This window comes from Mustela erminea, chromosome 14 (assembly GCF_009829155.1).
Source record: "Mustela erminea isolate mMusErm1 chromosome 14, mMusErm1.Pri, whole genome shotgun sequence".
Classification (NCBI taxonomy): Eukaryota; Metazoa; Chordata; class Mammalia; order Carnivora; family Mustelidae; genus Mustela; species Mustela erminea.
Window position 1 is genome coordinate 66,026,387 of NC_045627.1, and position 22,096 is coordinate 66,048,482.

The following is a 22,096-nucleotide window of genomic DNA, read 5'->3' on the forward strand; positions in this document are numbered from 1 at the left end:
ATTCCTTCCCCAGCCACGTCTACCACCCAGGCTTCAACAAAAGAGCTTATGCCCGCAGAATCTCTCCCAGGGTGGTGGGTCAGGGCAAGTAGTAGGCCGCAGGGCCTAGAAAGCCTATGGTCCTACACTCTGCGAAGCAGGGAGCTCAGCCCTGGTGTGGGGAGGCACACCGGCTCTTCCCGAAGCAGGGGAGGTAAGCCTCACATTAGCGAGATGAGGAACACCCCCACCCACCCCAAACAGAAAAGTGATCTCGCAGCATGCACTTAACTTCATTCATTTATTTACTTTTCACTACAACCTGCGGATAGGTGGGCCCTCAGCTTGGGCAGGAACTTGGGCAATTAGGGGAGCTGTGTTAGGCGGAGGAGGGGGAAAGGGAAAGTGGGGGGGGGGCCTGGCGCAGGGCAGGATTCTAAAATAGGGAGTAGGGAGAGACGAAACAAAGGGTCCGCGCCCTTCTTCCGCCCCACAACCAGGTTTCCCAAGTCCGGATGGAAGGAAGAGAAACAGGACATCCACCCCGAGATGTTCTTGATCTCTTCTCGCCCTTCCCCCGCTATCCAGCAATATCGTGAGAGAAACCAGGGAAGTGCAGCAGGTGGGCGGCGTGCAGGCTTGGTCAAAATAAAAAAAAAATAAAAATTAGAAGAAGAAAAAAACCAAAAAGGCAAAAAGCGAGGTGACAGGTGCACCCAGCGCCAGCGCACCGTGGAGGTGTCCTCAGCGGGCCGGCGCCGACGGGCGAAGGGAAGAAGAGAGGCACGCGCGTGCTCACCGGGCCGGCCGCCGGGCCCCGCGGCGTCCTCAGCTCCGGCCTTTCCTCTTCCTCCCGCGTCCACGTTCTGCCACTTCCGCGGCGGGGCTGCTGTCGGCGCTACCGCTGCTGGCGGGCGGCCGCAGCACGCGCCTCTGCACACGGTACTCGGGCTCGGGGACGCGCGGCGTGGCCTGAAGCAGGAACTCGCCGCCGCGGTAGGTGACGCGCACGTCGGTGCGCGGGTACGTGCCGTACACGCGCCGGAGTTCCCGGCGCACCACGTCCGGCAATTCTAGGCGCGGGCCCAGCGCGCGCTCCACGCGGCCCCAACGCAGTTCGGCCTGCAGGCTGCCGCCTTCGGGCCACTGCGCCCAGCGCGGGGCAGCCGCCGTCTCCTCCCCCGCGGGCCCTTGTAGAGATGGCCCCAGGTAGCCGGGCGCCGGGAAAGGCGGGAGCAGGGCCGCGGCGTAGGCCTGCTGGAAGGCCCACGAGGGCAGCGCGGCCGCCAGGGGCGCGCGTGGGCCGTGGAAGCAGTGGTATTCCCGCGGAGCCGGCCACTCGCCTGCGCTCAGGCTTGGGGGCCAGCTGTAGAAGCTATGGGCGTGGATGGGGGGCAGCAGCAGAGGGCTGGGCAGGTAGGTGTAGGTGAGGGGCTGCAGCGGAGGCCAGACGCCCTCCTTGGAAGCCAGGCAGCTGTACGAATACATGGTCTGAAGCTCAAGCGGCGGGCATTTTTACTGCAGCCTGGTCCATACCTAGGGTGGGAGTGTGTATGGATACTCTTTGTTTTGTCTCCACCACCCATCCCTGGGGCTTAGTAACCCAGGGCTCTGGTTCACAGCAGGAGCCCATGTGCAGCACCTGATGGTTTGAGGGGAACTCTTCCTAAGGCATTCAGCTTCCACCTCACCTCTTGTCCCAGGGCTGGGACGAAACCCAGGCTCTCAGTAGGCCGTAGGACCCAAGGCCTTTTCAAGCCTTCAGTCCTGAAGTGTTCTTCCCAGGTGGTTCCTCACTCGTTTCCTTCAGCCCAGGGGTAGCTGGTCCCAAATGCTGGTCCCCAGCCTTTGGGGGAGCCAGAGAAGTCCAGAGCAGGCTCCACTTCACCACTGTTCAGTGGCTCTGTTACCCTCCATGCCCTGCCTCCGCCACACCTCCTGGTTTCCAGGCAAAGGGAAACACATTTTGCTGGCCAGAAGCCAGCCAACCTGTATCTACACTGGGTCACTGCCTGACCCAGAAGGTGAGGCTTGTGCTCAGGGATGCCCCCACTCCTACATCACTGAGGCTGTCTTGGTGCCCTTTCCAATCAGTTAGCCACCTGTTCCCCACACCCCATGCTCCCAGCCCTTCCAAATGGGTTGAATTATCCTAACATTTGAGTGAAGCTCCTACACCAGGCACTGAATGATGTTGTTTATGAGCGTCTAACTTTAGGTTTACATCAGCCCTAGGAAGGAGGTACTAATATTTTCCCCCACTTAATGTAGGAGAAAGCTGCTTACCTCAGATTTGGTATACAGTAAATGTATTATGTGACTAGAAAACACTCTCAGTGTTGTAGGTTATGCGGGTTAAGTATCTAGCCCAAACTCACACAGCTAGTTATGGTAAGAACAAAATTCAACCTTATCTCAAGATTCGTGATTGGTAATTAGCTTAATAGCCAATCCATGCTGGGACTTCTTTCACTCTGTGTCCAATTCTCCCCCTCTAGAATGTTACATAAGGACTAATTCTTTTTATTTAATTAGTTAATTAAATTTATTTATTTATTTGACAGCTAGAGAGGGAAACAGGCAAGGGGGGTGGGGGAGGGAGAAGCGGAGCAGGGAACCTAAAGCAGGGCTTGATCCTTGGACCCCAGGATCATGACCTGAGCCAAAGGCAGATGCCTAACAGCTGAGCCACCCAGGCGCCCCAAGAACTAATTAATAGCCATGTGATGAACATGGTGACATCATTTTCATCTAATTGATAAGGAACCAGAGGCTCAGAGAAGTCAGGCCACTTTTCCCAGGTTTACACAGTCTAGGTAGCACAATGGGATTTGAACCCAGTCCAACTAAGGCCAAAGCCCACCCTGCTTGGGTGAAGCCAGCAATCTTTCTGGTGTGAAGCCCTTTCTTGGGTGAAGCCCTGTCTAAGCTCCAGCCCATTCTGGCTGCAAGCCCGGGTGGTAGTTACTGGATACTTAAAACTGATACCGTCTCCCAGGTGCTGGGCTGCTGGACCATCATACTTTTCTTCTTCCTCTTATCTTGACTCAGGAAGCACCACCATTAACCCCCTCCTCTTAAGTTTTCAGTTGCCCCTCAAAGGCCAGCTACCCTCTGGAAGTTCTGCACTCGCCTTGATGATGTCACACTTTTATATTCCTGGCTGAGCTGCTCTCTCAAGTCTTGGGCCATTGGCCTGGTGAAGATAGATACTGGAATTGGGTATCTACCTGACACTCCCTACCCCAGAGCTCCAAGAGGGAGCCTCACCCTCTGTGCACTCCAGGAACTAGTCTCAGGACAAAGTGGTCTTTGTTGGGGGAGGTGTCCACCCCCAAGATGTCCACAACCTAATCCCTGCCAACCTGCAAATATGTTACCTTACATGCAAGGGGGAACTGAGGTTGTAGATAGTATTAAGGTTGTGAATTAGCTGTCCAAAATGAGATTATCTTGGATTATCTGGATAGATCCAGTGTAATTACAGGTGTCTTTAAATGTGGAAGAGGGAGGCAGAAGAGTCAGAGTGATGTTATATGAGAGTGAACCAGCTGTTGCTGGCTTCGAAGATGAAAGGGGGTCATAAGCTAAGGAATGCTGGCAGCCTTTGGAAGCTGAAAAACACAAGGAAATGGATTCTTCCCTAGAACCTTCAGAAAGGAACGCAGTTCTGTCAGCACCCTGATTTTAGTTAATGAGGCAGACTTCTAACCACCAAAACTGTAAGATAATTAATTTGTATTGTTTTAAGTAGCTAGGATTTTGGTAATTTGTTACAGTGCCAATAGGAAATTAATATACCTCCCCCTTCCTGTTTATAACTTTGTCTTCTCCAAATCTCAGCACTTGAGGAATGTCCAAGACTGCCTATAGACTCACCTCACCCAGGCCTGGAGCTCAATCGTGGGCCCTGTGGAACTGGCCCCTTTCTCCTCTTCCTCCCACACGGGGATCTGGTCACACCTGGGTGGGAGGTGGGGAGCGTGTGAGAGCAAGCTCAAGTTGGAGGCTGGGAGGGTGAGAAGCCTGTGTTTTGTTTGTTCGTTTGTTTGTTTGTTTTTAAGATTTTATTTATTTATTTGTCAGAGAGAGAGAGAGAGTACAGGCAGACAGATGGCAGGCAGAGGGAGAAGCAGGCTCCCTGCTGAGCAAGGAGCTCGACATGGGACTCGATCCCAGGACGCTGGGATCATGACCTGAGCTGAAGGCAGCCACTTAACCAACTGAGACACCCAGGTGTCCCGAGAAGCCTGTACTTTAATAATCGGTCCCTATATGCTTGCTGAAGACCTCTGCTGGTCGGGGGTTGGTTCAGGTAAAATGGGAAAAATAAGGACCAAACTGTGAGTTTTTCAACATTCATCCTGATTGTAGTAACAGCTTCTAGATTTGGGGGGTCCCATACCTTATGTACTCAATGAAGTGGTACTGGGGGAGTTGGCCATACTCTGTCCTTAAAGTTATGGGTGATTTATGGCTAGATCACTGCACTGCAATCCCTCTGGCTGTAAGGATTGGTTGAGAGTAGCCAGGTGACTCAACTGGTCAGTGAGAGCCAGGCCCAGGACTTTGTTTTCTTGGGGTGGAGGGAAGTGCATTCTTTCCCCTGGACAGAAATCTGAAAGAATATAGTCTGGGTGGAGAGGTGAAGGCCTATCGGAGCATGGAGACACAGAAGAAGTGGAACCAAGGGACAGAAAGAGAAATTAAGTCCTGATGACATCATTTAAATGTCCAATTTTATTGAGATATAATTGACATACACGATTGTATAGGTCTAAGGTATACAGCAAATGATTTTACTTAGGTATATGATGAAATGATTAACACATTAAGTTTTGTTAATATCCATTATCTTACAGATAAAAATTTTTCCCATGTGATGAGAACTCTTAGGGTCTACTTAACAACTTCCAGATACTCATAATCATCATGTGTATTACATACCTAGTAGTTCTGGAACTTTACCTTTTGACTACCTTCCTCCAATGCTTCCTCCCCACCCCACCCCATAAATTCCTTTCTTTCTTAATCTGGTTTGAATGGAGTCTTTTTTCTTTTCACACACCAGTTGTGTTTACTTCATATAAATTTAACTACAGAAGACAATGAAATAAGTTTATGTTTTTAATTACAAAGCACCATCACCTGCGTCCTCAGAAAATGAAAAGTTTGGGTTATCACACTGTGGGGTGGAGTCTTCTGTTGTTTGCATCTCCACTACACCCTGAGTGTTTTCCCCAGCATTTCATGAAAAATTTCAAAATGCAGCAACCTGCGTAGTTTTTGATTTGCGAACCCTATGATCAGAGGCTCTCCTGTTGGCAAAGTAGAGGATAGATTGGTGAGAGAGACTGGAAGCTAGTCTTGGAGGAGGTTCTCACATGAGCCCAGGAAAACTGACAACCAAAGCAGGAGCTGGGAATGGAAAAGAGATGGGAGCAGATACACCAAGAATTGACCCCATATAACTGCCTGGGTGGAGTGGGTAGAATAGAGGTTTGGCTTAGTTGCCTGGGTGGGTAGTCAAGGCAAGCCTGGAGAATAAAAACAAAAAACAAAAAAAAACTCTTGCAGGTGATTGGAAGTTGAGGAAATGGTGCAGTCAGGGAGTTCGTTTGGGGAACTGTCGGGCAGGTGGTTTTATATTCAGGCTGGAGATGGGAGGTGGGGTAGTCATGAAGTGAAAAGTAGTAGGTGAAGGACTGAAACAGCTGCTACCTGACCTGACCCGCACCTCACTACGTTGTCATGGCTGCCACTTTGTTGGGTTCCACTTAACACCTTTTAAAGGCAGCAGTCTTGTGTTGGAAGTCCCTTTTACCCCAGATAGCCCATGACCTGACAAGTTTGAGTGAATAAATGAGAAGAGTTTTGAAAATGGAAACTTGCAGGGTGGTGCCTGGGTGGCTCAGTTGGTAGCATCTGCCTTCAGTTCAGGTCATGATCCTGGAGTCCCAGGATCGAGCCCCACATCCATCCGTCCATCTGTTCATCCAGCTCCCTGCTCAGTGGGGAGTCTGCTTCTCCCCAACCCTCTGCTCCAGCCCCCCAACCTCGTGCTTTCTCTCTCTCTCTCTCTCTCAAATAAAATTTATTTAAAAAAAGATTTTATTTATTTGACTGAAAGGGACACAATAAGAGAGGGAACACAAGCAGGGGGAGTAGGAGAGGGAGAAGCAGGCCTCCTATCCTGCAGGGAGCCCAATGTGGGGCTCTATCACAGGACTCGGGGATCACAATACCAAAGGACTGAGCCACTCCTCAAATAAATAAAATCTTTTAAAAAAAGAGAATAGAAACTTGGGGGACCTGTCCTTTGATTTTAGAAAGCCCCTGGGAAAAAACGTGCCCTGGGAACTGAGGAGGAGTTGTTTAATAGGAGGAGAACATGATGGAACCTAGATCAGAGAGGTCAGAAGCCGAGGGAGGAGAGAATTTCGAGGAGAAAGACTGTTTATGTATCTATTTGTCCCACAATCTAGGGACTCTGATATGACTCAAGAAGTTAGGCAGATGATATGCCCCAGTTGCATCTTAGGTCCCTTCCCAGTTAGCTCTGTGGCTGGCAATCAGGAAGGAAGATTGGAGATAATCAAGACCCAGTCCTGGTGCTGGCACAAGCACCATTACATTGCTACGTTGTCTATAAAATTAGAGGAATGAGGGGGCGTCTGGGTGGCTTAGTTGGTTGAATGTTTGCCTTGGCCTCAGGTCATGATCCCAGAGTCCTTGGGATTGAGCTCCTCTTTGGACTCTTTGTTTGGAAGGGAGCTGCTTCTCTCTCTTCCTCTGCTGCTCCCTGTTTGTGCTCTCTCATGCTTTCTCTCTATCAAATAAATAAATAGAAAGATAGATAAATAAAATCTTTAAAAAAAGAAAAAATCAGGGGGGTGAGGAGCCTCAGTGTAACCATGAGACATCAAGTGCAACGTAGGGGCCGAAGTTTTCCCAATGGGTTACATTCATTTCTGGCTCCTTCGCAGCCCTTTCCGTTCCCCTGTTTTCCCACTGGACTGGAGGGCCAAGTAAAGAGTCAAGGTTGTTTTGCAACAAAGGCACATGCTGGTCAGAAATGGAAAGGCAGGAGAACTCCTTTACTCAATTTATGGAGGTCCTCGTGTGCCAGACAACATGCTGAATGCTGGGTTTCCAGCCTTATATTCTCAGCCAGGAAAACATAGATGGGAACAACGGGTTGGGATGGGGGAATAATGGTCAACTTCCTTTTAGTCATGAGGGCTTTCTGGAGCAGGAGGGATTCCAGAAATTGGTTGAAGTCCAGAAGAGAAATGATGTGGCTTCAGGGGGATATAGGAGGTAAGAAGAGGAGTGTCTGAAGGGGCAAGGTCTGAATGTGGCTTCAGGGGGACATAGGAGGTAAGAAGAGGGTCTGAGGGGGCAGGATTGGGGAGAAATGATGGTGAAAAAGATGGGGAGAAAAGTGGTGGATGCTGGGAGCAAAGTTCACAGGACTGCTGGGGCACCACAGGAACTGGTTGGACAGACTCCAATCCCTGCTTATGAGGGCTCTAGTGTTGGACCATTTGCTGTAGGTGGGCCCTTTGCCAAGTTGTCAGGCAGGAGGAAGAGGATGATTTTCCTGTTGACAACCATCAACAAAAGCATAATGACCAAAAGCTGGCAAAATTCTTAACACTCCCATTTCTTAACTAATGCCTACAAAATTCTTCTAAGGCATAAAACAGAGGCTCATAAAAGGAAGTTCCCTTAACAAAGAAGTGGAACTAGGGGACCAGGCCCCAGGTCCTGGGAAGCTAAAGCCCATACTCATTGCCCCATAACCCAGGGTTAGAAAACAGGAGGTCTGAAGTGTGTGCTGTTTGGTTGCCTGGAAAACTAACCAGGCTTTCAGGCCTATTGTGAAAAGACATGGGATATCCTCACCAGACTGGATTAAGCAAAATAAATCTTGACTTTGAGGCCCTTGGCAGGGGTAGGAAGAGGAAAGACTCCTGTTCTGAGAGTCAGGAGAGCTTGGTTCCAGCTGGGCCTCTTGCTTGTAGGAAAGTCATTGAATCTCTCTGAACCTGTTTCCTCCTCTGTAAAATGGGGATAATAGCACCTGCCTCCCAGAGATGGTGTGAGGACTACAAGTTAATGGATGCAGAGTGCTTAACACAGTACAGGGCACACAGCGAGAGCTCGGTACTCCTTTTACTTTATTATTCTTATTTTTAACTCGAGGAGGTTGGGTTGCATGGTAGCTCTCCTGGGACCGGCGCCTGTGGCCTGAGCCCCAGCGCCTCCACATTAAGCTGGGGCTGTCCACTCTCGAGGGGCTCACATTCCAGCATCAGGGAGTCCCAGGTTGCGCCACTGTCGTCCTTTCATCCGCCCAGCTGTGCATCTAGTCAGACCACATGGCTCGTAAGAAGGTGCTGTGCTCTCTTCACTCTGCGAATTAATACTAAGGAAGGACAGGGAGAGAGAGGGGAGCACTCAGAAAAGCCTTGTTGATTTTAACTGAAATGGACTTTAAGCAACTATAGAGGTGAAGGGGGTGGGGGGTGAGCCGTCAGGAATCCAGGCCATCTGCTCTCTTCTTGCCAGCATCTACGTTTTCTTCTCGGTCCCCACGGGCACGCGCCCGTGACAAATATGGCTGCGGCAGCCTTGGGCGCGGGCACCTGCCGGGGCGCGGTCCCGGGAGCCGCGCGGAGCCAATCGCCGGCAGGGGGCGGGGGGAGAGGCTGGGGAAGCTGCCGGCCGGGCGCGCGCAGGCGCACTGACTCGCACCTGGCTCCAGGCAGCCGCAGGATTAGGCTTCGCCTGCCGCGATATTGGTGAGGGGCTGGTACGCCGCCCGGGCGCGGGGACAGGAGCGGGCCGGACTGGGGGCCAGTCAGACGCAAAGGACGGACCCGACGGGGACAGGAATGCTGTCTGCTCTGGGAGTCCTAGGGGCTGTCTGCCGAGGCGCGCGCGCGGGGTGGGGGTGTCCCTGAGGTGATCAGGTTGTGGGTTGGGAGAGCCCTTGGGGCAGGATGGGAGAAACTTGGGCTCAAGGGTGGAATCCTTGAAAAAGGGCTCCTCGGGGGTCTGGGGTCGCGGGATGCCTCGGGCCGGGATCCATTTCATGAACACAATGGCCCTTACCCCTGGTGGCCTAGTAGAACCACTTGGGGAGATTTAAAAGAACACTGACGCTGGGCCCCATCCCTGAAAATTCCAATTAATTGGTCAGGGGTGAGGCCCGGGCCTTGGTATTGAGCAACTCCTCAGGTGATTTTAACGTACAGAGAGGCTGGAGAACCACATGTTTCAGCGCCAGTTGTTGCGTAAAGAGCCCCTGGGTTAGCCCCAGACTCCTTGGTGGCTTGGGAGGGGCTGGTGGTCCCAGGGTGAAGTCGCTGACCCTCCAGTGCCCTGGGAGAGGAGGAGGGTCCCACCCCCCAGTGAGGCGAAATTTCATTTCCAGCGTGAGGAGGATAGACCTATTAGTATTTGGAATGGAGGGTGCCACCCCCACCCCGCACCCCCTGCCAGGACTGGACTCTGCTGTGGGGAGGGAGGCTGGGCAGGGGGAAGGGCAAGGCAGGTGTGAAACAGGAGAGGCAGCAGACAATTGAGAGGTCAGCCGCTTGTTGAGAAAAGGACACACCTAATATTTGTGCAGGGTGTTACACCTTTCAATTTCATTTGATACTCCTGAGGACAGGTAGAGAATGGAATTATTTTCTCCTGCCTCATAGATGTAGGAATAAACTCAGACGGCTAGTTAGTAGTGATGATGTTCAGACTTGACTCAGGGCTCGCAACTCCAAATTATGCTTATTAGTAGCTTTTCCCCCTTTACACTATACTGCTTCACATACAGTCATTAGTCCTTTTGAAGGGAATCAACACCCACCCTCCTGATGCCCCTCACTCTAGGGGCCCAGTCTGGCATTCTTGGTTTCCTCCACCAAAATCCACCAGCTCCCAGCCACTATCGGTTGGTTCAGAAATCAAGGAGATGCTACTGTTCCCATCCTTTCTAGTTCTTTATCTTCCAGAAGCCTGATGGGTCAAGAGAGAGTTTTTATGCCAGGGGACTCCTTCCAAACAGATCTGGTTCTGTCACCTCAGCAGCTGCCCAGTGCCCCCCTTCCATTGTCCTCAGGAAAGAATCTTATGTGTGATTTACAAAACCCTTTCTGATCTGGTGTCTCTCTACCTCCTTGCCCTGAGCTCTCTTTCCATACTGTATCTGCTTTCCTTAGCACATGGTACAAGGTTAATAAATGTAACTTTTTGTCATCACTCTTCCTCTTTGTGCACCTGTTGCCTTGCTATATGTGTTGTATTCAGCAGGGCATATCAAGGTTCCCCTGGTTGCCTCTTCTGACTCTCATAGCCAAGCAGAGCTGAGGGGCACAGTGGGATTTGGGGGTGGCAATCCTAGGGCTGCTGCTTCTCCCTAGTTCTGGGGATACCCCTGTTGGCCTTTGGGGGCACACTGACTCAGCAGGCATTAACTGAGCACCTACTGTGTGCTGAAGGAGCCTGGTGGAAGCAGGGAGTAGAAAACTGGTGTCTGACCTGGTGCTGCTCTTACAGAGCTTGGGTGCTGGAGGAGGGCTAAGGGAGGCATTTGGATCCTGATCAAGGAGCCAAGGGATCTGAAATGGGAGAGAACACCTGCCTGGGTGTACTCAGGAAGTCTTGTGCCACTGAAATGGGCCTTGAATCAGCAGGATTTGATAAGATGGTGGTGGGGTTGGGCATAGTGACATGAGAAATGCTGAGGTTTTTTAGTCAAAAACACCAGTTTTGAATCTTTGCCCCAGCTCCTAATAGCTCTGTGATTTATTTAATCTTTAGAGCCTTGGTTTCTTTGTTTATAAAATGAGATGGAAGTAGTAACAAGAGTTGTAAGGATTCTTGATGATGGAGGTAAAAGCCAGGCCTACCCAGATGCGTAAGAAATGATATGTAGCTACATCTAGGGTGTTTTAGATGGAGGGGACAGCATGAACAAAGGTGTGGAGGTGGCATTTAAAAGAGAATATGAGGGATGGCAGGATGTACCAGGCAGCGAGAGGTGTCCGTCCATGTTGGGTGCTGGAGAGACCACTTCAGTTGTGGATTTGACAGAGGGGGACACTGACTGAAACCCTTTAAAGGTCATGAAACCAAACTCCAGAGACAGGGAAAAGAATAACAGTAGCTACTGCTTATCGAGGATCTCCTATGTGGCAGGCACTGTGCTTGGTGCTTTGTGTACCTTTTGTTTCAGCCCCACAGCAATCCAAAAGGTTGGCAACATCTCCTCTTTATAAATGAGGAGACCAAGGGTCAGGGGAAAGGAAATGCTGGCTCAAAACCACATAACTGGGACCATCCCAGCACGAGCGTGGGCTCTGGGGACCTCCACCAGGCTCTTCTGCCAGGTGCCAAGGTGGGGGTGGAGTTGGCTGGCTTACAGGGTATTTCACCCAGGTTATGCAACTAGGTTGGTGTGGGTTCCAAGCTGTTCCTCCCCTGGAGAGGCAGGGTTGCTATTTTCTGCTGGGGCTTATTGAGGGTAGGAGGATGAGTAGGGGTAGGCATTTCCTGAGGGAGGAGCAGAATGTAGAAGATAAATGGCTGCAGTGACCCTCCACACTCCTCCCCCAGCACCCTCTCCTGGGCAGAGGCTTACCTGGACAGGTTGCTTTGGCACCCCCCGCCCCCGCTCCCCGCCCCCGCACCCCGCCTCTGGCTGTGGTGGGGGCCTGTATCTAGCTCTCCTGAACTGTGCGTGTGTTCTTGCTACTTGTAGACTCTCCTCTTTTGATTTAGCCTTGTGTGCCCTGTCTTCTCTCTCGAATTCCCTTACCGTGGGAAGGGGCCGGATTACCAGGCTATTCCCCTGCTCTTACTCCGATCTTTTATGAGTGAGCCCGAGAAAAAGCCAGTTTCTGAACATCTTCTGTGTAACAGTGCTCTGGGCTCCTGGGCATTAGTTTAGTCCTGCCTGCTTTCCTTTAAAGGATGGGCGTTATTATTCCCATTCCACAGGTGAGGAAACCGAGGCTCAAACAGGTTAAGTGACTTGCCTGAGGTTACATTCTTAGTAGGAAGTGCAGGTGAAATTTAAGCCCAGCCTCTCCTGATGGCAAAAGTAACACCCTTCCCATGTCACCACCTCTGAGGTTTTCTGCTGTTACCCCAGCAGGGGTGCAGGGAGCCAGCTGGTGGAGGCTGGGGACTTGCCTCCAGGACTCACCTTCTCCAGCCTCCAGGGTAGGTCACTGGTCATCCAGCTGGGGGCCTGGGAGGCTTCATTCCCTTTGGACAAAGGCTTTGGAGGTGAGGCAGGGGTGGGGGTCTGAAAGGCCCTGGGGAGTCTGAGAAAGTGAGCTAGGTTAAGGATAGCAACAGGGGTGCCTGGGTGGCTCAGTGGGTTAAAGTCTCTGCCTTCGGCTCAGGTCATGATCTCAGGGTCCTGGGATCAAGCCCCACATCGGGCTCTCTGCTCCACGGGGAGCCTACTTCCTCCTCTCTCTCTACCTACTTGTGATCTCTGTCAAATAAATAAATAAAATATATATTTTTAAAAAAAGGATTGCAACAGATAGCTTTGCAGCCCCCCAAACACCTTTAGATTATTACTCACCCTATCCTTGTGTGGTGGGTTTGGAAGGTCTGAAAGTTTCCATAGCAGTAATCTCTGAAGTTTGAATGTCCACTGCACTCATGTGCTAAGTGTTTGAGAGTACTTTCCCCTTGATTGTTAACAATAGTCCTAGAAAGGTTGGTGCCATATTGCAGATCAAGAAACAGACATAGAGAGGTTAAGCAAATTCCTCCAGGTCACACAGGTAGTAAATGGTGCAGTCAGGACTTAAGAGGCCCCTAATTCTGTTTTCTTTCCACTATGTTCCTTAGAAAGTTCCAGGGAAACTTCTATGGTGATGGGTATGTTCATGGTCTCCACTGTTGTGATGGTTTTCCAGGTACATATATGTATTAACACATATATGTATTAAAACTGATCAGACGTATACTTTGCATATGTGCTGATCCTTGTGTGTCAGCTATACCTCTATAAAGCTATGGGGGAAAAAGTACTTCCCACCAAATGTTCCTTCAGGGGCTCAAGGGTTCCAGGAAGAGGCATAGCTGGCCATCGTCCTGCTTTGGGGCAAGGTAGGATCACTGTAGCCGGGGAGAGTCTCTCACAGACTTAGTGGCTGGTTTCTAGTTTCCGGTTGCTCCAGCTACTTCTCCTTTGCTCATTCCCCAGCACTAGGCATAGACGGGCACCAGGTTGGATCTCTTGAGCAATTGCCCTCATTTTCCATTGAGCCTGAAAGACCCTGAGATTCCCTTCTTTTCCCCCCTACTCAGCCTGTTTTTCTATCAGAGAGTGGTCGTGTCCAGTCCACCCTCCCCGAAGGAGATGGAGGACAGACAGGCTCTGACCTGAGAAACCTCACAGTCAGGTTGTTGTGGGGGCAGGCAGGAGAGTCTGTGATACTGTGGCAGGAGGCATCTGTAAGGGGCTGGAGAGAGTCTGGACACAGTGCTGGCTCTTGAAGGATGGGGAGAGGGGAGGCTGTTTCCAGCAGGGGCACTACCAAGGACAAAGGCCTGGCTACAGGAGAGGGTGGCTTGAAGACCCAGGGAAGGCTGGGCTGGGCAGAGGCCCTAGAAGAGTGGGCACAGAGTGGGAGCCTTCGTGGGTCATGGGGCAAGGACAGGTCCTGGGAGTCACTGCTGTTAGACTGGGGCTGAAGTTGGCTCTCCAGGGCCTGACTGTGATGGGAAGCAGAAGTTTCAGCTGTGTGTATCTGTATGTGCATGTGCATGCGTGCATACACTAACATGTAGATCGCACACATGGTCAGGCATGGTGTTACAAGGACTCAGAGAGGAACAGCCCCCAAGGGTATGTGTGAGTTTCCTAGGGCTGCTGGAACAGATTACCACAAACTGGGTAGCTTAAAACAACCAAAATGTGTTGTCTCAGGGTCCGAAACAACTCCAGCTGGTCACGCTCCCTCTGGAGACTCTAAGGAAGAATCCTTCCTTGCTTCCTCCTAGCTTCTGGTGGTTGCCTGCAGTCCTTGCACTCCTTGGCTTCTAGCTACATCATTCCACTTTCTGCCTCTGTCCTCACATAGCCACCTTCCTTCTGGATGTGTCTGTCTCTGTGTCTAAATTTCCATGTCCCTGTAAGGGCCCACCCCAATTCACTATGATCTCATCTTAACTTGGTTACATCTGCCCAGATCCTGGTTCCAAATAAGCTCACACTTACAGGTGCTAGAGGTTAGGGTTTGAGCATATCTCTTTTGGGGGGTATGATTTAACTCACAATGGGGAACTGGAGAGAAGGAAATCCTCTTAGCTTCCCTCTGGGGGTCAGACACAGGGTTATTTTTCTGAAAAGAGGATGAAAGCTTTGAATCTAAAAAAAGATTCAATGCCTCACTGCCTAAACTGCGGTCATGGCCCCGCGGTTGCCACCTGGGCACCCCTTTCAAAGTGCAGAAGCTGATTCCTCCCCAGACCTCCTGAGTCAAAATCTGCATTCTGATGAATTGCTCACATAACTTGAAAGCACTTTCCAGTTTAAGAAGGCCTGCTCTAATAAAGATCTGACTTTTATTTCCTTCCCTCTCATGTTTGTCTGTCCAGCCTCTGTTTGTCTGCCCAGCCTCTGTGTACAAGTCAGACCAGTTGGCAGCCAGGCACCCCCACTGTGCTTGGTTCACTCTTTTCCCATAACAGGTTCTTGAATTTCTCATCTATGTGTTGAGGTGGCCCATAGGCTTGCCTTCTCTGGGGAGCATCTGCCTTGCTGAGCCAGTCCCTTTATTGCATTGTTGGGCCATGTCCAGCTTTTTGCTGTTTATTACCATTGCTGCCTTGAATGTCTTTGTACATGTTCCTTTGGGGTTCATTTCTTGAGGTGGGATTTCCAGAATCAAAGTGTGTGAGCGGTTGTGGATTCTATCACTCTTATATATCTGTGGGAACCTGACATCACAGCAACACTCTCTGATCTACCCAGCAGTGCATAGGAACCTGATTTAGAAGGTCAAGTGGCAGACTTCAGAACCAGAAAAATCTCCTACTTTTTTGCTGTATGACATTGGGCAAGTTACTTAACATCTCTGAGCTTGGCATTGCTCTCTTTTCACATTGTACGAGTGCCATAAATTTTGTAGGGATTTTATAAATATATATCATTATATTTATATAAATATAAATCATGACACCACCACCATCCATTTATCAAGCACTTTCCCTGAGTTACCTCCCTTGATCTTTATATTCCTCTGCAGAGTAGGCATGATCATCCTTCTTTCCCTTTTACAGAAGAGGAAACTGAGGCCCACGTTAAGTAGCTTGCCTGAGGTTATAGGGGCATTTTGTGCCCAGACTCACAGCTGGCATGTCCAGATTGTTAAGGTTTTTGTGATAAGATAGTGTAGATGAAAGAAAATACTGAGCACAGTGTCCTAAGCCCATGACCTGGCTTCGAACTTGTTGGATGCCTGCCTTTTTTTCCCATGCTTTTATCAGTTTTCTTGGGTTAACTCAGATAGTGGTATCCAGACCAGCACTGTTTCAGTTGTTATGTTATTGATGAATCTCTAGCTTTGTTTTATGTACAAACTTTCTCCCAGTGGAAATGAGGTTGTGGGTTTTTTTTCTTCTTTAAGATTCCATGAGCTGGGGCGGGGGGCGGCAGTGGTCGTAGAGTGTAGGGGGACGAAAAAACAGCAGACTTCCCACTGAACAGGGAGCTAGACGGGAGTCTCAATCCCAGCACCCTGAGATCGTAACCCAAGCCAAAGGCAGATGCTCAACCGACTGAGCCACACAGCCACCCCCGGAAATGAGTTTTTAAATGATTCAGAGGTCTGGGGTTAGGAGCAGAGCTGGCTCTGATCCCTGCAGCTAACTGGCTCCTTCTCCCCCAGGGACAAGGATGGCCAGACTGCTCTTGAAGGATGTGAGCGCTCCTCGGTGTTGCTGGGGCTGACGCCAAGCTGGCAGCCATGGGGCTGGGCAGGCTCCAGGCCTGGATGCTGGGCCTTCCTACTGCTGTGGTCTATGGCTCCCTGGCCCTCTTCATCTCTATCCTGCACAATGTGTTCCTGCTTTACTATGTGGACACCTTTGTCTCAGTGTACAAGATCAACAAAGCTGCCTTCTGGGTTGGAGAGGTAGGCCAGCACTGGGGGTGGTGGGGGGGCGCAGAGCTGGGCAGATCGCAGGGCTAGGTCCCACCCAGTCCAGAGCATGGGGCAGGCCAGATTGCCCACCGCGATCTAGTAAGAAAAGCTGGAGCTGGAGGTGTTGACTCCTCCTTCTCCTGGCCCCTGTCCTCTGAGCCTGGCATGGTTCTAAATATTCACATATATGACAAAATGTATTCACATAGGTTAACTTGTCAGCTGGATAAATTTTCCCTGGGTGGGTGAGCGTCTGATGGGGGCAGTGGCTGGTGGAGTGGGTTTTAGCAGAGGGACTGCCCTGAGCAAAGGTTTGCAGGCAGGAAAGCGGGGCTCACCTTTGAGGGGTGGCGAACAGGCTGGGTAGGGAAAACTCTGGAGAAGAGGCTGCCTAGAGCCCACCTGCCCCGTCTCCCCTCTGCCCACAGACGGTGTTTCTCCTCTGGAACAGCCTCAACGACCCCCTCTTCGGCTGGCTGAGTGACCGTCACTTCCTCAGCTCTCAGCCCCGGTTTGTGTCCTGGGGATGGCTCACAGCGGGTCCTATCCCGCCCGACCCCTCCCCAAGGGTGCCTGTGTTTGGGGTGGGGAGAGAAAGGGAGAGCATTTTCAGCTTTGGGCCAACTCCCTCCCTTCCCAAGGTCAGGCAAGTGGGAGAAGTGGCCTTGACTAACTGTTGCCTTGTTCACCTGGGGAGAGATTTACCCCAGCTTGGCTTGTCAGGTCCTCAGAACTGGGAGCTGTATAGCAGACCCTCTCTGCTGCTTCTGGCAATTATCTTGACTCCATCCCTGCTTGAGCCAAACCCTGAGAAATAGGTATCCCACCACCCCTTGGCCATCAGCCCTGGCAGGCTCACAAGAGAGCAGATGAGAAAGTATACCTCTTTTGCTTCCTAAGTCAGAGGCTGAGGACACGGGGCTCAGTGGGCTCACTCTGGTGTGAGTTTCATACTCTGGGCCTCTGTCCTCCCTTTGGGGCCTGGGCAGAGGGGGAACTGGGGCTAGCCAAATTGGTAAGAGCCACTCCCACCTTTCCTCCTCTCCTTGGCAGGTCGGGCACTGGGCTCTCCTCAAGGGCCGTGGTGCTGGCACGGGTGCGGGCCCTGGGCTGGCATGGGCCGCTGCTGGCACTCTCATTCCTGGCATTCTGGGTGCCCTGGGCCCCAGCTGGCCTGCAGTTCTTGCTGTGCCTATGCCTCTATGATGGCTTCCTGACACTCGTGGACCTGCATCATCATGCCTTGCTGGCTGACCTGGCCCTCTCTGCGCACGACCGTACCCACCTCAACTTCTACTGCTCCCTCTTCAGTGCAGCTGGCTCCCTCTCTGTCTTTGCCTCCTATGCCTTCTGGAACAAGGAAGATTTCTCTTCCTTCCGCGCCTTCTGCGTGGCACTGGCCACTGGCTCTGGGCTCGGCTTTGTGGGGGCCACACAGCTGCTTAGGCGGCAGGTTGAGGCAGCTGGCAGGCAGCCAGAGTGCCCAGCCCTGGCTGCGGATGGCGGGTGAGTGGCCTGGCCTAGCGCCCTGGGTTCCCCGCAGCACACAGAGTCCCCTGGGGCATGGGCGGCTGCCTGGGGGTGGCAGATGGCTCTGGCCCAGCCCCAGGCCATGGGTGACTCCCCTGTGCCCTGTAGCCTGTGCGGAGAGGAGCTGCTCACAGGCTGCCAGGATGCAGGCAGCATCACTCTGGGCCAGTACCTCCAGCAGCTGGCACGTCACCGGAACTTCCTATGGTTCGTGGGCATGGACCTGGTGCAGGTATGGGAGCAGCATCCCCCCCCAACCCCCCACCGACAGCCAGGATGTGCCTCACTCAGGGGAGCAGGCGCCTTAAAACCTGGGCCTCATGTGAGCACTGCTGGGTGATTTGTTAGCTGGAACACAGGTCTGTTCGTTGAAAGGCCTGGATTCTAGGACCATCAGAAGTCCTCACTCCCTGTGTGACCTTAGGCAGGTCTGTCTCTCAGGGCAGCTGCGTCTTCACCTGCAAAAGGAAGCTGTGATAAAGAGGTGCCCCTGGGGAACTCTGTGACAATCTTTTTAAAACACTAAATGCCGTGCCTGAAACACCTGTAGCATGTAAGCTAGCTAAATTCAGAAATAGATGGTGTTTATACCAACAAGCTTGTTTTACAAAAGTGTTATCAATTAAAGAGAAAAAAACTTAATCATTCAATTTGACAGTTTTAATCATTCCTTCTACCTTTTAGCAAAATTAGATGAGCAACAGGAATCTGGTGTTGGGTTTTATTCTGGCATGTTCTGTGGGGAGGGACATGGGGTGAAAGTCTGCTCTTGCTCTGGGCACTCCCCGGTCGGCTTCCGGCCTGCTCCCAGCTCCCCTCCAGCCCAGCAGCCTCCTCACGGGCCATTGGGTTGCAGGTCTTTCACTGCCACTTCAACAGCAACTTCTTCCCCCTCTTCCTGGAGCATCTGTTGTCAGACCACATCTCCCTCTCCACGGGCTCCTTCCTGTTGGGTGAGTGGGTGCCGCAGGCAGGCTGGAAGGCCCGAAGCTTGCCGCCCAGCTGCAGGCGCAGCTCGCAGGGGTGCAGGGGTGGGGGGCGGGGTCCCTGCCTCTGCCTCCAGCCTCCCGCTCAGCGGTGGGAGGAGGGGGTGGGAGCCGGTTGCGGTGCGAGGAGGGTGTGGCCGCTGTGGTCTCGGTGATGGCGCCCCTCACAGCGCGGCTGACAGGCTTGGGGGCGCCTCTTGACTGCTTGTTCACTGTGCGTCCTTGGGTGTGTTTTCTTTAGTCTCTTTGGGCCTCCACTTACCATCTGTGAGGCAGGGGCAATTACAGGACTGATCCTGAAGGGTGGAGAGGATTAAATAAGTGGACGTGAAGCTCGTGGCGCAGAGCCCGGCATGTCGGGGGGGTTCCGTCCGTGCCCGCTCTGACACCCGCGGCGGGCATGTGCGCTGGCAGCGCCCCCTGACAAGGCTGCGCCCTTCTGTCCAGGCATCTCCTATGTGGCCCCCCACCTCAACAACCTCTACTTCCTGCCCTTGTGCCGGCGCTGGGGCGTCTACGCCGTGGTGCGGGGGCTCTTCCTGCTCAAGCTGGGCCTGAGCCTGCTCATGCTGTTGGCTGGCCCCGACCGCCCCGGCCTCCTCTGCCTCTTCATTGCCAGGTATGCCTGCGCTGCCCTCCCTCACCCCCTCCACCTCCGCTCCACCTGGTCATCCTTGCCTCCCCCTTTCTTCGTTGGCAGCAACCGCGTCTTCACGGAGGGCACCTGTAAGCTGCTGACCCTGGTGGTCACTGACCTGGTGGATGAGGACCTGGTCCTGAACCGCCGCAAGCAGGCGGCCTCAGCTCTTCTCTTTGGCATGGTGGCCCTGGTGACCAAGCCGGGCCAGACCTTTGCCCCACTGCTGGGCACCTGGCTGCTGTGCTTCTACACAGGTGAGGGCCTTGGGACTGGCACGGGGCTCTTGAGGTTCCAGGGTTCAGAGCTTACCTGGCACAGCAGCTGACAAGCTGGGTCCAGTCATGGGGAGAGAATGGCAACTGGCCAACAAGCTGTGCCTGGTCCACACCTCCTCCACCACTGCCCAGGTAGAGAGAGAAACTGAATGTCCAGTACTTCCCATGTTTCAATAGTTCATTCATTCATTCAACAAGCATGTATAGAATACTTTCTCTGCCAGGAGCGGCACCAAGTCCCTTTAGGGAGGTGACAGTGGTCTTTGCCTTCCTGGAACTTACATTCTGGTTAGAAGGATGGGTGGGGTTGGTGATAAAGAGCCAAACAAGACAAGAGCGACGGTATTGGGAAAAGCGATGGCAACATAGGCAGTGTGACTGAGAAGCTACTTAGTGTGTGGTCCAGGAAGGCCTCCTTGCGGAGATGACACCCAGGATGTGGACTGAATGACAAGAATTGGGTCTAGAAAGATCTCAGTGAATCCCGGACAGGGAGGGGGCCAAATACAGAGGACCGAGGTATCAGGAGTGGCTGGAGACGAGGCTGGGCAGCAGGGAACTCTGTCTGTCAGCACAGGGTTTGGAGTTGATTCTCAGTGTGAAGAGAAACTGTTGCCAGGGCAGTAGTGACATGGTCTAGCAGGGCAGTGACATGGTCTGGTCTGTTTTTTAAAGTTCGCCCTGACAGCAGTATGGAGAATGAGCTATGGGGAGGTGGTGGCAGAGGCCATGGAAGCTTGGAGCTGGCAGTGCCAGGGTCGCTGGAAGAAAGTGTCTGGGTGTGGGGTGTGTTTTGGAATTGGGGGGAGGGGAAGGACTGACTGCTGGGGAGTAAGAATTGCTGGGGACTCCATTTTGAAGAATTGAGGAAGGCTTTGTGCTTATGGGGTGGATGGTGGTGCCAGTCACCCAGAAGGGAAGCGCAGGGTGAGGCAAGTTTGGGGGAAGAAGTGAGTTGTGGTTTAGCATGCGTGTGTGTCACTTGAGATGTGGCACTGGGGACCTTGGAGGAGACTGGGGCTGATCCTGTTCTTTCTGCACGCTCTCTCACCCTAGGTCATGATCTCTTCCAGCAGCCCCCACTGACCCCTGTGGGGAGTGCCCAGCCCTGGCCAGAGCCCCCGGCCCCGGCCCCAGCCCAGGCCCCCACACTCCGCCAGGGCTGCTTCTACCTGCTGGTGCTGGTGCCCATCACCTGTGCCCTGCTGCAGCTGTTCACTTGGTCCCAGTTCACACTGCACGGGAGACGCCTGCACATGGTCAAAGCCCAGCGCCAGAACCTATCACGGGCCCAGACCCTGGATGTTAAGATGGTGTGAGATGCAGGCACAGCAAGGCCACCCTGCTGAGGACGCTGTCACAGGCCTGGGCAGGAGCCACTTTTGCCAGGACCTCGTCCTGCTCCTCTGCCTCCCTGGGCCACAGCCTGGAGGACAGATGGCAGAATGGGAGCCTTTGAGGCTGAGCCAGGAGCATCACTGAGGTCTAAGTTCTGGCTTGGCTGTCTGACCCAGCTTGGACAAGAGCTGGGCTGTATGTGCTCAGGGACCTGCTTCCCTGCCGTGGGGCAGGAGGAAGAGGAGGACCAAGAAGGGAAGGGGCTGTCTGCGATCACATGGGTTTGCTGTAGGGCATGGAGGCCTGTCCAACCACCTGGCTGGGGCTGGTGCTGTGTAGGCTCCGAAGCCACTTTCACCACTCAGGGGACGCTGTGAGTCCCACCGCCCCCTCCCTCTACCTTTCCAGTGGTTTCTCTGACCTCTCCTCTTCAGTTGTGCCTGAAGTATTGTGCCCCAGCTGCTGCAGGGCTTCCCCACTCCTATCTGACCTCTCAAAGAGGTTCATGTCATCGCAGACTGATTAAAGTCAGTCATTTCTGTTCCTGAGGTCTGTGCTACGTGCAGGAGTGGTGGGTTGGTGGGGTTGGAAACAGAATTCCTCTTAATAGGCAAAGCACCCGGAGAACATTTTTCTGTAGATGAGTTGGTGGGGGTAGAGGGACACCCTTATCAGAGTCACTGAGGTAGCAGGGAGGGTGTGCAGACCAGTAGCTGCATGAGCATCTGGGGGCAGAAGGACTTGCAGGTCTGTGGTCATGTCCTGGTGCATTTCCCATACACCACTGTCAGGCATGGGGAGTGAGGAAAAGCAGCTGCTTCCAAAACTGAGGTCTTCAACCCTGGAGTCAATGGGAGCTTTCAAAAATGCTGATGTCTTGAATTCTGTTCCCCAAGATTCTGATGTCATGGGCTCTGGGCTATGGCCTAGGCAAGGAAGGTTTTGGAAAACTCCATGATTTTACTGTGCAGCTGGGATTGAACACCCGTGCTCTAGGCCAGTGTTTCTCAACCTAAGGACGTTCGGAGCCAGATAGTTCTTTGTTATGAATATTTGAAGTGGCATCCCTGGCCTCTGCCTAGATGCCAGTAGCATTTCCCAACAAGTGGTGACAACCCAGTGTCTCCAGACATTGCCAGGCATGTCCCACTTGATTGGGACCTACTGCTT

General features: G+C 52.5%; 3 protein-coding genes across 11 annotated transcripts in view; 1 reads left to right on the forward strand and 2 right to left on the reverse strand.

Moving 5' to 3' along the window:
• The window catches only part of CUEDC2 (CUE domain containing 2), a 15,928-nt gene extending 15,052 nt beyond the window's left edge, over nt 1–876 (reverse strand). The window contains exon 1 of the mRNA XM_032313565.1: nt 779–876. The gene's annotated coding sequence lies outside the window, so the exon portion shown is untranslated. The remainder of the gene's footprint in view (nt 1–778) is intronic.
• C14H10orf95 (chromosome 14 C10orf95 homolog) overlaps nt 1–1,893 on the reverse strand; it is a 7,768-nt gene extending 5,875 nt beyond the window's left edge. For 2 of the 3 annotated variants that reach the window (XM_032313568.1, XM_032313567.1), the window contains exon 1: nt 779–1,893. In XM_032313568.1, coding sequence (XP_032169459.1) covers nt 808–1,467 — 660 coding nt within the window. In that variant the 5' untranslated portion in view covers nt 1,468–1,893 and the 3' untranslated portion in view covers nt 779–807. Of the gene's footprint in view, nt 1–778 lie in introns of those variants that run through there. The other variant, XM_032313566.1, reaches the window with a different exon arrangement.
• On the forward strand, nt 887–21,474 carry MFSD13A (major facilitator superfamily domain containing 13A). Of its 7 annotated transcripts, XM_032313557.1 has the most exons (9): nt 8,699–8,786; nt 15,903–16,148; nt 16,586–16,668; nt 17,211–17,663; nt 17,796–17,919; nt 18,544–18,640; nt 19,121–19,292; nt 19,374–19,567; nt 20,645–21,474. In XM_032313557.1, exons 2-9 carry the CDS (start codon nt 15,981–15,983, stop codon nt 20,905–20,907), a joined length of 1,554 nt encoding a protein of 517 aa, XP_032169448.1. In that variant the 5' UTR covers nt 8,699–8,786; nt 15,903–15,980; the 3' UTR covers nt 20,908–21,474. The 7 variants fall into 7 exon arrangements, with proteins under 7 accessions (XP_032169447.1, XP_032169444.1, XP_032169443.1 ...); XM_032313556.1 differs by lacking the exon at nt 8,699–8,786 and adding an exon at nt 887–975 and having other exon boundaries at nt 19,121–19,567; XM_032313553.1 differs by lacking the exon at nt 16,586–16,668 and having other exon boundaries at nt 8,587–8,786.
• The last annotated feature ends 622 nt before the right edge of the window (nt 21,475–22,096 follow it).

Coding starts and splice junctions, on each gene's coding strand:
- MFSD13A (XM_032313552.1), top strand. CDS start 8,602: ATGGCTGCGGCAGCCTTGGGCGCGGGCACCTGCCGGGGCGCGGTCCCG. Junction 16,149..17,210: donor CTGCCTTCTGGGTTGGAGAG/GTAGGCCAGCAC, acceptor TCTCCTTGGCAG/GTCGGGCACTGGGCTCTCCT. Junction 17,920..18,543: donor TGGGCATGGACCTGGTGCAG/GTATGGGAGCAG, acceptor ATTGGGTTGCAG/GTCTTTCACTGCCACTTCAA.